Source organism: Taudactylus pleione, unplaced genomic scaffold, assembly GCF_031769625.1.
Source record: "Taudactylus pleione unplaced genomic scaffold, aTauple2 ptg000113l, whole genome shotgun sequence".
Classification (NCBI taxonomy): Eukaryota; Metazoa; Chordata; class Amphibia; order Anura; family Myobatrachidae; genus Taudactylus; species Taudactylus pleione.
The window spans coordinates 9,666,370-9,685,013 of record NW_028284515.1 but is presented as its reverse complement, the minus strand read 5'-3'; the positions used below and the strand labels follow the sequence as shown (position 1 = coordinate 9,685,013).

General features: G+C 44.3%; 1 protein-coding gene across 1 annotated transcript in view; it reads right to left on the bottom strand.

Moving 5' to 3' along the window:
* RHOJ (ras homolog family member J) overlaps positions 1 to 18,644 on the bottom strand; it is a 102,080-nt gene that overhangs the window by 28,357 nt on the left and 55,079 nt on the right. Inside the window, exon 2 of the mRNA XM_088471316.1 lies at positions 34 to 92. Within this exon, the coding sequence (XP_088327442.1) occupies positions 34 to 92 (59 nt within the window). The remainder of the gene's footprint in view (positions 1 to 33; positions 93 to 18,644) is intronic.

Below are 18,644 nucleotides of genomic sequence, written 5' to 3'. Positions count from 1 at the left end.
GTGTAAAGGACATTTGAAGGATGCAGCACATACCTGTCCTGCGGTGTCATAGAGTCCCAAATGATACTGCTTCCCTCCTACTGTCACCGTCACTGAAAAGAAACAGAAGAACATTTGCTGTGTTAGCCAGTGGGGTCATGCTTATCCCTCAGCATTTTATTTTTCTAACAATCTTCTAGACTCAACTTCATTTCCTGTAACAGTAAGAACAGACCTGACAGATATCATGTTTTATCACAGACGGTAAAGGCCACTCTTAAAAACAGATGGTCCCAGTCAATGTCCTGAGTGACTAGAATATATCTCTTACACAGGCTGCCTCTGATTAGTCATTTAACACACTCCAGAGACACTGCGGCTGATTTGTACAGATTAAGAATAAACCTCGGTACTCATTAGCAAACAGAAATCCATGCAGAGGACTCCAAATCACTAAAACAGTTTGTGACCAAATTAGTATTTCAGTTCTTTCAAGGTCTTTTGAGAATATGAAAATATAGCTTTAAAAACCTAAAGTGAGCGGCTCTGCCAGTCGCACACCAATGCAGGGGAGAAGGCTCAGCCCGCACAGTGAGGTACCCTGCCAGTTGCACACCAATGCAGGGGAGAAGGCTCAGGCAGCACAGTGAGGGGCGCTGCCAGTTGCACGCCACGCCGGAGGAGAAGGCTCAGCCCGCACAGTGAGGTACCCTGCCAGTTGCACACCAATGCAGGGGAGAAGGCTCAGGCAGCACAGTGAGGGGCGCTGCCAGTTGCACGCCACGCCGGAGGAGAAGGCTCAGCCCGCACAGTGAGGTACCCTGCCAGTTGCACACCAATGCAGGGGAGAAGGCTCAGGCAGCACAGTGAGGGGCACTGCCAGTCACACACCAATGCAGGGGAGAAGGTTCAGGCCGCACAGTGAGGGGCTCTGCCAGTCGCACACCAATGCAGGGGAGAAGGCTCAGCCCGCACAGTGAGGTACCCTGCCAGTTGCACACCAATGCAGGGGAGAAGGCTCAGGCAGCACAGTGAGGGGCACTGCCAGTCACACACCAATGCAGGGGAGAAGGCTCAGGCAGCACAGTGAGGGCGCTGCCAGTTGCATACCACGCCGGAGGAGAAGGCCCAGGACGCAGAGTGAGGTACCCTGCCAGTTGCACACCACACCGGAGGAGAAGGCCCAGGAGGCAGAGTGAGGTACCCTGCCAGTTGCACACCACGCCAGGGGAGAAGGCCCAGGAGGCAGAGTGAGGTACCCTGCCAGTTGCACACCATGCCAGGGGAGAAGGCTCAGGCCACATTGAGGGAAGATGCCATTTGTGCGAAGGCCCAGGCTGCACAGTGAGGGGCCCTAGGGGTGATGGGATTAACAGGAGGAAGAATAAGGGGAGACTGGAGTAATAGGGGGAGAGAAGTGGGAAGGTGGGGAAGACAGAGGAGAAAAACTGCACCATAGCGAATGACCAGGTGAATGATGGGTCCAAAACGCTTATATGCTATAATGCAATAGCACTCTATAGTAGAACAAAGCACAATAATATGATAATACATAACTCATTACAGGGGAGCATGGAGAAAAAGAGATTGGAAACATAGACCGCAGATCTGACAAATTGTTTCAATGCAGGTTGGGTGGAGGGAGCCGAGCAGTGGGATGGCCATTGAAGGATTCACCATCAATGCTGCCATCAGTATTTTACACCAGAAATAATACAGGGAAAACCATTGATGGTTTGAATCAACAAAGGGCATGCCTACTGGTGGGACAAGTGACCATGGCGGCCAATCAGGGAGGGGGAATGGCCAATTGGCACATCAAGGGCAGGGCTAAGCCTGGAAAAAAAAACAAAAAAAACCCATTGCCATCGATGTCGAGAAATATCGGATCTCCGCCATTGATGGCATGACCATTAATGGCCATCCCTAGAGTAGTGTACCACATCTATACAATAAACCTGTGAGAATTAGTCTAGAATTAGTCTAGTTATCAAAATCCTGCAGTATGAATCATTATGTACCACTGCAACTGTGTGAAGGCAGATTGAAGAGTTATAACTTTGCAATTTTCAAGGCTTTCTAATGGAACAAAATAAATCAAACTCTTGCTACTGATTTCAGATTAGCAAACAAAGTAACCCTCAAATGACCTACACTGCTACTAATCCCAACGTGTAATAACAGATTTCAAATGAATTGATTCTGAAAGAACAACCAATTTCCACTAATGCATGACAAGAGCAACATTTGATTAAATAAAAAACTCAAACAGAAAAAAGACAGACAAAAGCCTGAAATAATATCATGAACACCCAGATGGAGTACAGAACATTTAATAGAGAGAGTAATTGCATAATGAAGGTACAATGGTGACACTTTGAGCAGCTCATCACAGGGCTGATTTAAAATATTAGCGGGATCAGGACTGAGATAACTTGACACTGGCAAAACGTGGAATTATTATTTGTATCCATAACAGAAGCACAAGCAAAGAAAAAAACTTTCTTTATGTTTCCAATGGGTTATATTAAACTGCATATAAATATAGTCTAGATTTTTAGAATTAGGATATACTAGATCAGAGCACTGGGATGGACTCAGAACCTCATTCAGAGTCGGTCGTTGCGGCCGCACGGTCGTAAGGTAAAAGGGGCTAGATATGCAAATGAAGCGCTCGCAAGTTGCTTCGTTAAGATGTGATCGTTAGCTGGACAAGCGAGGGGAGGATGCGGCCATAAGACTAAAAATACGCCCCCTTCTCGTTCGCATTACACGTCATCTCCAGGCATATAAGGATTAATCGAGACCATCGGAGCTGCTCGTAGAGCTTAAGGTTGACCATACCCTCTCTTAAGCACTACAATCAAGTCAGTGTCAAAACCTCCCATGTGCCATGACACTACTTAGTTAATTATGCACTCCCATAAAACGCCGTTTGCATAGTCAGGCACGCCTGCATTCCGATCTCCACTCCCCCGTTCACAAGCACCTTCCCGTTACCACCCACAAACGCCTCATCCCGTCACTCAAACTAACAATCTGGCTGTGTTCAAGGATAGAGCAATTTCTGATCGTAATAGCTAGTTTGCGCATGCGCATTGCGAATTTTACACATGCGCAGTTTAGCAAACATCAGTGGCGTACAACCGAGTGGCTGCATCGGTCCTCAGTGCTGACGTTTACGCAGTTGAACGATTACCTGTGATCTGCGCATGCGTCAAGTTTCATTACCGTGTTTGCTCACAGCGAGGATTTATTTGCAAAGTGATTGGCAGACAGGGAGCGTTTGTGGGCAGCAATGGGGGATGGGGGGCAACTCAAAAGCAGGTGTGTCGCGACTGTTTTCTGTGTACAATTTTGCATGCGACTGCGATCCCGTACGCATTAAAAATGTCTCCTGTGCCCAGTCTGCACAACCATAGGGTTACTCAGAAGGCCAATGATCAACTGATCTGCGAACGATGTTGTGTCTTTGCACGCAGCCGTTTGGATTAGCGAAGCCGCCGGTGGGCGTCTCAATACAAATCCAGGTGGCTGCGACATTTGCATATTTTTGCACAGCCTTTGCGTAGAAATTTGCAGCTGCGGTGACGGAATGTGAGCGCACATCTCTGAGACAGGCCCTCTGTTTGGACAATTGATACTGGTCTACATTTAATTAGAGATGTGCAGGCTCGAATTAGTTTGAATTTTAACCGTCAAATTCAGATTTATTTTTTTTCCCGCCAAAAATCGGGTCATCTTTCATGGACAAACATCATCTTTCATGGACTTTTGTCCATGAAAGATGGTGTTTTGCCTCTTTTTGAGACCCAACTTTTGGCGGGAAAAAGCCAAATTTTCCAGGGAAAACCGAAAACCTACACATCTCTACTTTTAACACCTCTCATCTGAGTATTTTCCTCCCTTTAACCTTGGATAGAAAATGTGTCAGCCAGTCCCTGTCAATGAGGTCTGAAATAGCCGTATATATGTGACTTTGTTTTTTACGTACATTTTTTCCCATATTGTTTTCAGATGTCCTTTGTAGTTGCAGCTATCCTGTAGAGCATGACTCTGCCAACGGTTTTCAATTATCTGCTCAAATAGCTGTCAGACTCTTTTTTTATTACAGCTGTGAACAATACGCGTACGTCTCCGGTGAACTGTATACTATAAAAGGATAGCATTTGTATGAGCTTACAACATGAAACAAATTTGCTGCCAAAGAAAATGCCTGAAACACGCTGCATATTAAGCTGAAGCTACCAACTCCTGTGAGTGCTGAGGCGCTAAAGCGTGTTAATTATATGAAGTACCCGAATATCAATTACTTGGGACAACATACGAGTCATTTAATGATTCGGCACAATACAATTACATAGCGCAAATGGAGTTTTGTGACATCATGCGCCATTTTGTAACACCGCCTAGTGGGTCTTTAGACGTCACCATCTATCGCATTATCGAAACTTGCACCAGCCCTATGGCAGGTTCATATGTATGACCTCCAAGGTCATCGACACCCCCATAACACGCCCATAAGACGGATCGTCTACGTGCCTCTGTTTAGTCACCTCACAGCCACTGTCCAGCTCTTCTCCACGTTTTCAGGGCATTTTGTGCACGCACAGTAGCAAACAAACAAATCGCTCAACTACGTGAACATCGGCAATGCATGCAAGTCTGAATCAGGTCCAAACTTTTGGAGGGAAGTAGTGTGCAAGCGTAGGCCAAGTATAGTAAGGGTGTGATTGCAGAACATGTAAGCACCAGCAGATAGTCCTAGCAGGAGGCATATCTGGGCAATATAGGACAAAAACATGTCCTATACTAAAAACCCTAAAGATCCTCTGAACACCCCTGCCAGGTGTAATAGCTGGCTATATCAGATATCTTAGATATGATGGTGCTTATAAAACTACAAGCACCAAAAGCTCCTGGCATCCAGTGCCTGCTGGACCTGTAGGGCACCAGGAAAAATAAAATACGGGGGAAAAAAAACCTGTACACTTAATAAAGAATACATTAAAATAGACACCCATACGTTCTCTTTTAACCCCTTTATTAGTCGCCTACATACAGTGGGGAGATTCTGTTCTGTCTTAATAAAAATCATGAATGACACTAACTTGCTCCACAAAGTGACGAACGCCGAATAGTGTGGCTTCCATGGTACCCTAAGATGATATTGTGCGCTTAAACGTATCTTACTGCAGCAAATGCAATTAATGCAGTATACATAGTCACTTGTCTGTATATATGTGCGGAGTGTGCATAGTCACACGTGTCTGTATATATGTGTGGAGTATGCATAGTCACATGTGTCTGTATATATGTCCGGAGTATACATAGTCACGTGTCTGTCTGTATATATGTACGGAGTATGCATAGTCACATGCGTCTGTACATATGTGCGGAGTATGCATAGTCACATGTGTCTGTATACATGTGCGGAGTATACATAGTCACGTGTCTGTCTGTATATATGTGCGGAGTATACATAGTCACATGCGTCTGTCCATATGTGCGGAGTATGCATAGTCACATGTGTCTGTATACATGTGCGGAGTATACATAGTCACACGTGTCTGTATATTATGTGCGGAGCATGCGTCTGTATATTATGTGCGGAGCATGCATAGTCACATGTGTCTGTATACATGTGCGGAGTATACATAGTCACGTGTCTGTCTGTATATATGTGCGGACTATACATAGTCACACGTATCTGTATACATGTGCGGAGTATACATAGTCACATGTGTCTGTATATATGTGCGGACTATAGATAGTCACACGTTTCTGTATACATGTGGGGAGTATACATAGTCACACGTGTCTGTATATATGTGCAGAGTATGCATAGTTACACGTGTTTGTATACATGTGCGGAGTATACATAGTCACACGTGTCTGTATATATGTGCGGAGTATACATAGTCACGTGTCTATCTGTATATATGTGCGGAGTATGCATAGTCACACGTGTCTGTATATATGTGCGGAGTATACATGGTCACATGTGTCTGTATATATGTGCGGAGTATGCATAGTCACATGTGTCTGTATATATGTACGGAGTATACATAGTCACGTGTCTGTATACATGTGCGGAGTATACATAGTCACACGTGTTTGTATATATGTGCGGAGTATGCATAGTCACACGTGTCTGTATATATGTGCGGAGTATACATAGTCACGTGTCTATCTGTATATATGTGCGGAGAATGCAAAGTCACATGTGTCTGTATATATGTGCGGAGTATGCATAGTCACACGTGTCTGTATATATGTGCGGAGTATACATAGTCACATGTGTCTGTATACATGTGCGGAGTATACATAGTCACATGTGTCTGTATACATAGTCACACGTGTCTGTATACATGTGCGGAGTATACATAGTCACATGTGTCTGTATATATGTGCAGCTCAGCATACAAGCATAATTGCTTAATTTGTTTTTTACGAGCTTATTTACATCTGCTTTTGGGTTTAAAATACGTCCAATGCCGGCCCTCCATAAGCATATTCCTGTTTAGTAGATGGTAATTTTTTTATTATGATATTGTGTTACACACCTTCCGAGGGGAAAAACACTGTCTGTCTGTGCATACTTCCAATGGAACAATATCCAGGTTCACTATATACAAGGAAGTTACTTTATACAGTATGTGACCAAATACAAATGTGAGGTATAACATGGAGTGCATTGATATCTCCATACTATCATGGCTGTTTTGAAGTGACATTTTAAATTGTTTTACAGCTTGTAAACAGGGCCGGCGATCTCTCCGACCTAGCTACCCAGCTAGTGGGGCCAGACGTCCTCATTTTCATTGGTGAGTAATGTGCTTTTCTACAAAAGGCTCCTTAGCCAATTCCACTCGTGGAGTTTTGCATGAGTCACAGTAATAAGTGATAACATTCATCATGACATGAACATTTTAAGAAAAAGGAATTTTTTTTGTTATGAGATCTGAAAATGTAATTATACTATTGGGCGTGCGGTTTTATACATATGCAACGCTTTATTTTTCCTTTCACATCAGTCCCTGTCTTCCTGCTCGATCAGAGCAGGAAGCTCCCTGGGGCTTGCGGTTGCCGAGACCCAACCTTAGGGTCTTGTCGCAAGCCCCGATGGTTGCGAAGGTCTTGACCATCGCGACCATCAACCTGGTCGGTCGCTAAAGCTGTGGGTGGTAACCCACAGCTTAGCTAGCGACCAGGAGGCCGCACTTGAAAAGGCAAGCTGCCGCCCTCATTCAGCGCGAGCGCTCGCTTCTTGCGACCGCCTCTATATTCCCTACCACATGCACATACACAATAGAGTTAATTATTGTTAGGATCAAATTAACCTATCGGTATATTTTTAGATTGTGAGAGGAAACCGGAGTACCCAGGGGAAACCCACTCAAGCACAGGGAGAATATACTAAAGGTGAACACACCCAAATTTGGAACTTTGGGGTCCCGAGTCAAACCAAGTCCTTGCTCATATCACATTGGGGTTACAAGTAGAACAGAGCCCCAACTCGGGTCTTCTCGCCAAGTTCGGAACTTGGATCTAAAACCCGGATTTTGCATATTTTTGATTGGGTGTTTACAGGTGCTGTAAGGTGGTCAAAACTGACTGGAAATGAATGTTATTGATGTTAAAGTTACATGACTTTAGCTGTTTTTATCAATTTTTAAAGGAAAACCAAACCAAAACACTTCAGGGTGGTTTTTCCAAAACCAATAACACAACAGTGATTTAGTACCAAACCCAGGGGTCTGCGCACATCTCTAGAATATACAAACTCCACACATTTAGGGCAATGGTGGGAATTGAACCCAAGACCTCAGCGCTGTGAAACAATAATGCTTTTTAATTGTGCAGTATATTGTATATTGTTTTTCATGACCATCATTAGGTTTAATTGCTGTAATGTATTGTCTGATCATAGACTAGTTTTAGTCTGTCATTTCAGACTATCCACTATACGCTGCAATTCATGTTGGAGTAGCAGCATACTGTACGTGTCAGTAGACATGGCTAGACTGGAAAGGTAATCTGAAGGTTCACCCTTGGTTAGCTCCAAACAAGATCAGTACTTTAGTACAGGAACAGATTTTCTATGATGTTTTAAATGCTCCATAACTCAATCATTAAATGTATATAAGGATTTGGTGGATGTTTTGTCCAAATATTTTAGGAATACTCTGCCAAACTTCTAAAATAACAGATTCAGCCCCTCCCTGTAATCTCCCTTTTGGCAATCTTATGGTGTGTTATCTGTTTCATTTTACAGTTAGGATTTATATTCACTTTATTTTTACATAACCGTTCAGAAAAGCATATGGCCAGGAATTATTATACACTGGGATTCAATGTTTCCAAGTTATTATATTTGTCAAAGATAATTTGCCATAAAATTTATTACTCCTGAGCTCCTTGGGAGGTGGTGGTGGTGGTGGGGTCATGCTAGGGGCCACACAATTTGTAAAACCCCTCCAGTTCGCCCATGGTTTTTCAAACTACTAGAAAGGAAAGGCTGAAACTCTGCTGAGTCTGCTTCCAACACTTACTGAACAAAGAATGACCCGGCGCAATGAGTTTAAACTGTTCCCAGCTGGCAACATATAAAAAAGAAGCCGATGGGGACCTGGTTGGGGTGTGTTCCTCTTAGTCTCGTACTGCTACGGTAATATAAAATCCATTCCTCTTAAAACTGTAAATCAGAGACCACATCCTAAATCTGTCCAGGCAGGGTTGTCTTAACAGCAGTGTGGGCCCTGCACAAAGCAATGCACTGGGGCCCCTACCCACCCATTCACAGGACAAAAATTTGAATGGTCAATAAAATTAAACCCTCCTGCATGCCCATCAGACCTCCCACACATGCAGAGACTGTTTCTGACTGGTCTGAAGGCGGCGGATGAAGTGAAACTGGGACTGAGATGAGGTCTCCTCACTGGGTGGGGGGGATGGGGTGGGGGAGGTTAGATTAGAATACAGTGCACCGACGGCCGGCATATAAAAATATCACAAATTTACCAACTGGTCGCGGCTGCAGGGGGACGGGATGGCAGGCCTTTACAAGTTTCTGGCCCTTGGGTAACCGCCCAACAAGGCCAATGGAAGAGATGGCCCTGTGTCCAGGACATACTCCTGTGTCACCCAATGCCATCCCAGTTTGCTAAGTCGCAAAAACAAGACACTCGTCTTAAAAAATACTGGCTACATATAATCAATGAATCAGTGGCGTCCTGGGCCTTGGTTAGAATTGGCAGGACCTGTGCCAAAAATAACGGTTACAGAGCATCTCTAGAAGTTGGGCAGTCCTGTTTTGTTCAGAAGAATCACATCAAACATTTGTTTTCAGAATATTGTTTTCCTAGCATAAAAGTCTGTTTAGTAACAATAGGGTTAAGTGAATAAGCATCAGCCTTTTTTTCTGAACTGGAATAACAGAAATGAAGAATGGCTCTGTATAGTATTCACCAAACCACTCCCTGGTGTGACGTCTTTAAATTGGCAGAGATCCCAGACTTCCTGCACTGTTAAAGCAGATCAACGTTGGATATGGGTACAGCATTACTCTCATGTCCCAGTCATCATCTGATTTATCCAGGGCTCCATCCTGGACTAGAGACTGTCTGCTACATTTTACATTTAAATCCAGCCAGGTTCAGAGAAGCGTTTCTTTTATATCAATTTTAAGGGTTGTGTTGCGTACACCAAAAAATGTAGTAGGAAATCAAATGTATTCCAAGGTAGCTGAAACAATCTAGGAACAAACAAACCATTGTTGCCCTCTCTCCCACAATGCCTGAGAGACTGTTGGAATATTGGGAGGTCTCCCAAACTACCATGTAAGTCGCACGCCGGGCTGCAAAGTGGGTGGGGATACAAGTCAATGACGCAAATTGTTTCAACAGGCAATTTCTGGGACATGAAGAAGTGTTTTCAGTGAAGCTAGAGGTCAGTTAGTAGCATATCTAGGGGTCCTGGCACCAGAGCCGTAACTAGACTTTTTGGTGCCCTGTGCCAGAAAGAGCATTGGCGCCCCCCTCATTTTTAAAAAGGTACATAATGAACCCAAAAAGGGCCATGGCTTCATGGGGAAGGGCCAGGGAAGAGATAGGAGAGGTCAGGAGATGCTGGGGATGAAATAAGAGGAAGCTACAAGCAAGAATGATAATAAACAGAAATTTGACAGGCCCAAACAGCGCCCCCTGACCTGTGGTGCCCTGTGCGATGGCACCGGCCGCACTACCCTAGCTACGGCACCCCTGGCAATGCGAAGGACCTGTTTAGTTGTATTGCAATTGTTATGGCGTCACGCGTGCTGGGCCACACTATTATGGAGGCTCCGTAACAGAGCTCCGGAGCTAGGACCAAAAGTTAAGGCTGGGTAATTTGCAGAGAGCCTTCCCATCTGGACTTGCACTGCCACAACAGTTGGCAAAGTACATTTTCAAGGCAATTCCCACATCCAGAATGTGGGGTTGCACCACTGCTTCATAAATACAACCCACAGTAACTGATTATGACATGTCTCACCGGTTTTTGGAGTTTACCGAATTTCTCATATGTACTAAACACTGGAAAGGATAGTTCTTACCAGGACTTTTCCCCGTTCCTTCCATGGGAAGGAACAGAGGAAATGTCTCTCTGTCGGCCGCGGCTGGGCATACACTGCCCTATGTGGCCGACATTTTAACTTGCAGATATATTGCATCGGACGGGCATGCTGGACAACCCGGCATGCCCAACCGATCGATATTTAACCCTTGGTCGGCCACATACATACTACAATTATTGGAGCGATCCGCAGATATCGGGAGGATCGTGCCGAAAATTGTATATGCCCAGCAAGACAAGATAGCTACGAGTGATTGGTGACAGATACCAAGATTCAAAATGTTTATACATAGGATATCTCATGCAGATAAACACAGATGAGATTAAATTGTGTCTTTATTGTGCCAATTTGGAAGGGATACCGAGCTTCAGATTGTGACAGATGTCAACTGGGCTTTTAATGTATTTAAAGTGTCTGAACAAGAATCCAATTGTAAAATATCCGCGTGTAGCACCAGTCACATTATTACTCTTACATACATCAGAGAAGAAATAAGTAGAACTGATAATAAACGGAAAGTGGGCTGCTGCTGTGTAATAACTTTGCTGTCCTCGGCTGTGTTACGCTCTGGATTTTAAGAGTATCCTATGGTTTTATTTCCTTTGCTTTGATTCATGTTTTGTCTGCTGTTACCTGTATAAATACACTCTTATCTAGCCGTGGCATGAGTGTGTCCTTTTATACTGTGGCTTCAGGTGAGCTAAATAGCTCCTCTTGGTGCAGCAGGTCCCGGGCTCAAAATGTGCATCTTAGAGATGTGTCCACATACATCTATCCTCCGTGCGCTACCAGTTGCGTTACACATAACGAGTGAACGACGTGTGACTCAGTAATTTGGTACACAACTCATCTCGGAGCGTGTCATGGCCTGATTCAGAGATGTACGCAAACCCAATGGTTTGTGTACATCTCCGATGTTTCGGGGTCTGCGCAGGTGCAGGTCCCTTTTTGCCCATGCTCGCGATGGTGATCCAAAGCAGCATCTACAGACGCTGCACTCAGTTCACAGATGCATGCAGGAGGTGTCCATTTCCTTCAGACACCTCCTGATGCATCTGCATTTAGTTGAACGGTATTGCACAGCCACTTCTCAGTCACATCGGGCTTCTCGCACAGTATGGTGTAAAGCCCCTTAGTATATGAGGAGACATCTGTACCGATCAGTGGCTTCTGGGAAAACACAAGGCTTAAATCACATTGCTTTAAAAGGGGTTGGGTATCAGATCCCGGCGGTCGAGATGCCGCTGGTCAGAATACCAACAGCGGCATCCCGACAGTCAGAATCCCGACTCCCATAAGGAAATAAGGTAAGACTAATCCTTACCCTAACCCTCCCTCCCCGATGCCTAACCCTAACCTCCCCCCCTAGTGCCTAAACCTCCCCTCCCCGGTGCCTAAACCTAACACCCCCTCCCCGATGCCTAAACCTAACTTCTCCCCTAAGTGCCTAACCCTACCCCCCCCCCTAGTGCCTAAACCTAACCTCCCTTCCCGGTGCCTAAACCTAACCACCCCCCATGGTGCCTAAACCTAACTTCCCCCCTTAGTGCCTAACCCTAACCCCCCCCCCTAGTGCCTAAACCTAACCTCCCTCCCCGGTGCGTAACCCTAAGCTCCCCCCCAGTGCCTAAACCTAACTTCTCCTCCCCGCACCATAAACCTAACACTCCCTCCCTCCCCTGTGCCTAAACCTAACTTCCCCCCTTAGTGCCTAAATCTAATATCCCCTCCCCGCACCATAAACCTAACACTCCCTCCCCGATGCCTAAACCTAACCTCCCCCTCCCTAGTGCCTAAGTCTAACCTCCCCCTCCCCACACCGTAAACCTAGACCTCCCCCTAGTGCAGTGTTGGCTAACCTTGACACTCCAGCTGTTGTGGAACTATATATCCCAGCATGCCCTGCCACAGTTTTAGCATGCCCTAATAGCAAAACTGTAGCAGTGCATGCTGGGTTATGTAGTTCCATAACAGCTGGAGTGTCAAGGTTAGCCAACACTGCCCTAGTGCCTAACCCTAACCCTCCCCCTAACATCTGATACTTCCCGTCGGGATTCTGGTGCTGGGATACCGACGCTGTTGGAATTTCAGCGCTGGTATTTTGCACGGCGGGATGCTGACTACCTCCCATTCCACACATATTCATATCTCGCATTTGGTGACAAGTTGATTTGCAAATAAGTTTTTTTTTAAATAATATGTAGTATTTAAATGCACTGTATCTAGTTGTGTGTTATAGATTTCAGACAACCTGTGTAAAGTCAGTTGGAAAAGAATAAGAAAGCAGTTTGCGCTCAAAGATTGGCGGTCTGTTGCCACATTGAACAATATCCAGCTTTGTCCCCACATCCTTAGTAGATGGATGACTTTTGGCATATCAAGGACCTGTTAGTGGCATCTGGAGATAACTACACACACAGGCCTATAACCGTCATTTTCTGGTCCCATTTATCAGCATGGCCAATGATCCAATCAATTTCAATCAGATTTTCAGGACTAGACATTGTTGTAATTTATGCAGCTTTGGTGCATTACTCTAAACAGCACTAAACAAAAATATAGCGGTATAGGAAGTTTAATTTACTAACGAAGCTGCAAACGGTTATTCATTTCATTTTTACTACAGGTTTTATCCAGATAATATCATTAATTGTAAAAACAGGGCATTTAATTCGAACAGAAGAGTACAAATGAACCCTCTGTTATAGGGAACAGCAATTCATTATCACGCATCTTTCGGAAATAGACCCACAAGATTTGGTCACTAATTGTCTTTTTTTCCCCATATCATAAAGTACTTACAATTTGGGGCTCATTCACTCAGTGTGCACCACATAATGCCTTGATTTTGTACTGATGTTTATGGCAGGAATAGTCTCTGTAATCAGATTCATTGTAACCATCAATGGGGGCAGTTCAGTGCAATGTGAATAGCGTTCCCAGATCTATTCAATTGTCTCCATCCCGCCCTGCACTTAGTCAGGAGATGCCAGTTACTGCACCAGTTTAGTTGCGGTAGACTCTATTTTCTGACTTAAGTGCTGGTCGCGATGCTGTTAGCGCCGCGCTCAGCTGGAAAACAACATTGCGGCTGGCACTTAATTTGGATTTCTGCTCACATCTCAGGAAGGTGCCAGCAGAAATCCTCTAAATCGGACTTAACAGGACGGTCAATTGAATGTGTAGAAATACAATCCCTCCCTCACACCTGTAGTAACACATTACCCTAACTCATCCTTGTAGTAACTTATTCTCCTCATTCACCCCTGTAGTAAGACATTCCCCTCCCTCACCTCTGTAGTAACACATTACCCTCTGCTTACCCCTGTAGTAACACATTCCCCTCCCTTGTTGTAACACATTCCTCTCCCTCGCCCATGTTGTAACACATTTGACATTCCCCTCCCTCACCTGTGTAGTAACGCATTCCCTTTCCTTACCCCGTAGTAACAAATTTGACATTCCCCTCCCTCGCCTGTATAGTAGCACATTCCCCTGCCATACTTGTGTAGTAATACATACCCTTGCCTCTATAGTAATACATTCCACTTCCTCACCTCTGTTGAAACACATTCCCATCCCTCACCTCTATAGTAGCAAAATTTCCTTCCCTCACCTCTATAGTAACACATTCCCCCCTCACCTCTGTTGTAATACATTTTCCTCCCTCACCTGTGTAGTAACACATTTTGCAGATATTCCCCAGTGTTCTGTTTCTACTATGGCAAACAGTCACATGGTGCATGATGTGTTCAGCAGAGACACTTTGGAACACATCTCTATACTCTATATTCAGTGTTTCACCCATCCTTCTACCCCTCTGCCATCATATGGCATTGTCAAAGTCTGGAAGCTGGTGTCTGTGTAGCAGATCATCTATGTCTGGCAGACATATTTTTTTTCCTCCAGAGAAATTTAGAAAGGAGATATTGATCTGTGGGAGGATAGCCAAGATAGATAGCTTGATTAAAATGTACTTCTCTATCTGTTTAAGGGGAAAAATATCTACATGGGAATGTGGCTTGAATCGGCTTTACTGTCTCTTATTTATTTATGTTTTTAACATTTTCATGTAAGAGAAATGCCTCAGTTCAGACTCATGCTGTACTAATACCTCTTACAGGATTATAAGGGGGAGATGTATCAAATCTTGGAGATAAAGTACCAACCAATCAGCTCCTGTCATTTTTCAAACACAGCCTGTAAAATTACAGTTAGGTGCTGATTGGTTTGTACTTTATCTCTCTCCATTTTATTCCCCTCCAATCTTTGATAAATCTCCTCACAGCCTGTAAAATTACTTTTAGGAGCTGATTGGTTGGTACTTTCCACTTCATTGGCAGCTTTGATCAATAGTTTTAAAGCGGCAACAGGAATCAATGCTAAACAAGCCGCCATTGATCAGTGTCTTTGACAAACCACTCATTAGTAAATATACCCCAAGGCACAACTGTTTATTGTTCTGTTGGGGAATATTTGGCATTTGATATGTATACAAACTAACATTGGACTTCATTATTGTAATTTGGTAGTGTTCGTCTCTAACCCATGATAAAATTCTTGGTTAAATGTATGCTTCGTTATGTAATGGTTGCTAGTAGGCTATTCTGCTCCTTACACTGATAATTATACCATGTAAATGACACTGTATCACTCCATATTGCACATACACCATCCAATAAGAACCATATTGTATACTGCGCTAAGCATATGTATCACAGCTGTCTTTGCCCATTGCCCGGTAATGCCAGTCATGAATCACATTTCTAATATTTAAAACTTTACATTTCTTCCAATGTTTTACTTTATGGACCTGTGTCTTTATTAATCTTACTTCAGTATGCACTTTAATGTATTTTATTAATTCAGCTTGGCGAAATGTGAATTGATGAGTTAGGAGCGTGTGGCAATATGAGCTTTTAGATTACACGCAGTTTAAAAATACCTGTAATACTTCGGATGCTGAGAATACGACGAGGGGAAACACAGCCATTGTGTCCAATAAACTATGACCATTATAGAACAATAAGATACTGTAATAGAACTTTGGACCTCATTCAGAGCCGGACGCTATTTGCGGTCGTTCGTTCAGAAAAAAGGGGGTGGCTATTCAAATGAACCGTTCGCTCTTTGCGGTCTGTTCACGCCTCTATGTCTGAATGAGCGAACAAAACTTGCAGTCGTTTTTTGGATAACTACGTCCCCTGGCCGCTCGCATCCTACGTCATGTCCGCTATTTATTAGATTAATCGAGTACATCGACCAGCGTATGAACTGCTCGCTATGCTTGTGGTTGCTTTTTCCTACCGCAATCTTGCGAGCAGTTCTGACTATAAAATAACCCAGTGACGTGGTCAATGACGCTGCTGTATTAATTATGCACACCCATAAAACGCCCGTTTTGACCTTTAAGCACGCCTGCGTTCGGATCTCCACTCCCCGTTTTCAAGCACCTTCCCCTGTTACCACCCACATACGCCTCCTCCTGTCACTCAAAATAGCAGGCATTCGCTATTTAGCGAACAAACGATTTTCGGCCGCACTGACTGGTTCGCGCATGCGTATTACGATCCGTACGCATGCGCAGTTGGGCAAACATCGCTCGGAACGAACGAGCGGCCGCTTACGAGCGGCTCTGAATCAGGCCCTTTATTCATATTGGAGCAAGTTCAGGTGTGATATGCACATTATCATACACCAAAGCAATACAATACCTTACAAATGAGAATTTAATGTGGGCTGAATAGAACCCTATTCTGAAATATGTAGTGGTATACAAAAAGTATGCAGCACAATTGGGTAGGAGCCGGTGATGCCACTCTAGCCCCTTGGGCTATCAACAGAGGAGAGCGGGGTGCATCTTTTGGGCAAGCACTGATCAGTGCAGTGGCTCTCAGCCACAAGCCTCAAGAACCCCCAAGGTCATGTTTTGAGTATTTCTGACTGTGGAAACAGATGGGATAGTTACTGACCCAGCAAAATAGATAAACTCACCTGTGCATGATTAAAGAAATCCACAAAACATGACCTGTTGGGGGTACTGGGGGGCTGGAGTTTAGAATCAATGAATCAGTGTATGTTCCCACTGCACATCCATCAGCTGAGAGGAGGCCTCTACTCTTTCCACAGCAATGTGGGTGTAGGGATGGTACATCAAAGCCCTTACATTAATAATCTCATTGACACATGACCACCGATGGTAGAAAAAAAATATGGCTTCAGCACATTGACAACTAAACATCAATGTTCCATTTCGACTATCACTGACTTCTCTGAGAGACCAGCTGATTAGAATGCAGCAGGAAACGGGGGGGAGCATTTGAATTAATATTAGTACAAAACCATTGATGATGGGAAAACATTGACCTCTAATAATAATAATCTAATCTAATGGACTATGGGGTAATTGTAATAGCCTACGACTTGTAGATATCTGCAAATTTCCCAGGAAGTCTGCACAATGTTTTAAAGGCGCAATCATTTAAAAGGCAAAACCAACCTTGGTGAAGAGCTGACACTAATGACGACTGTGGCGGTGGCAGGCGTAAATTTAGCGGGCGGCATAGGCAAACGCAGGGGGGGTTTCCGTCTGCCTGGAAACCCCCCTCCCCAGCCCACACCATGACCACAATAGAAATAGTAATGTAATAGAATGTTACTAGTGCTGCATGTTCTTCACAGTATCACAAATGAAATAATTAGCACTACCTGTGATTCTTTTAACATGTATCAGTCAGTAATATATAACCTGTGCACCAACTAGGAGATCTGGAAAACATTCACTGTTAGGGATGTGCTACTATTGAGCTCAATATGTACATATATGTCCAGGGCAGTGCTGGGGTCTTTTGCTGCTCCCAGACTCCCGGACTTGCTCTAATGCTCTGGAATGGTGCCCACATCTACAATAAAAACATTCAGCTCAGGCAGGATGGCCCTACTGGCGCATCTAATGAGTTACAGTGATTGCTGGTGCTCTATATGCTGGAATTATGACACACAATATACTTTGTATGATGCATATTAAAGCTGGTTAAGTACTAATTCTACCCTCTTCATGGACTGGCCACACTCACTCTAAAATCAAGCATTTGGAAACCCCCCTCTTGAAATCCTGCGTTTGCCACTGGGCGGCATGGGTTTTACGCTTGCACAGGCACAGAACCCAGTATTAGATGAACAGAATCTGGCAATAGCATAAGGTAGTGAATCTGGCTTCCAATGCGGCTCGCTACTGTAGCCACTGTGCGTGCAGTTGACCTCAGACTGCTTACTACACATGCACAGTATTACAAGTACTGAGACAAGGATTAGCATTGCAGCTAATTCCTAGGCAGGTTATCATATCCTAATATTAGTTAATAATGCACTGTGCTTTCATTTGATGTCAGACTACGTACTATACATGCACAACAAGTACTGGGATCTAATTCATGTAATAGTGTCTATACATCAGGAAGTGGAACACATTACCATCGACCTCTCACCATCCAAAGGGAAATCATCAACACTGGATGGAATTCAATTAAATGCGATGTTGAATAACGACCGGAATGAGTGCCTGGAGCTATTCAATTGTTCGCATTGCGCCCGGAACTTAAATCGGGAGATGCAGTTTACCTCACCTAATGCCAAAGGTTTAGTTGCGGTAATCAGCATTCTCTGACTCAAGTGCCGGACATGATGCTGTTAGCCCATGCGCTAAACCCATAACTAGCATCGCGGCACCAGTTTAGTTGGATTTCCTCTAGTTGCGGGTTTACAGCGCAGCCAAATGAATAGCTCCGGGCACTCATTCCCGGAGCGGTTCAAATCTTATTTCATTGAATTCCCCCCATTGACCTATAACCATTGATGTTTGCAAAACATCGGTATCAATGTCTCTTCCCTTAGTGAGTGCCTTGAAGGGGAAGGCGACATGGCACCTCGTGTCCCAAAAATTCTGACCATTAAGCGAGAGTATATGGGCATGATCCACTTAGGTGTGAATTACTCACACCCTTGAGTAAGTGTGGCTATATACATCCGGACTCACATTTCTGTTTGGGCT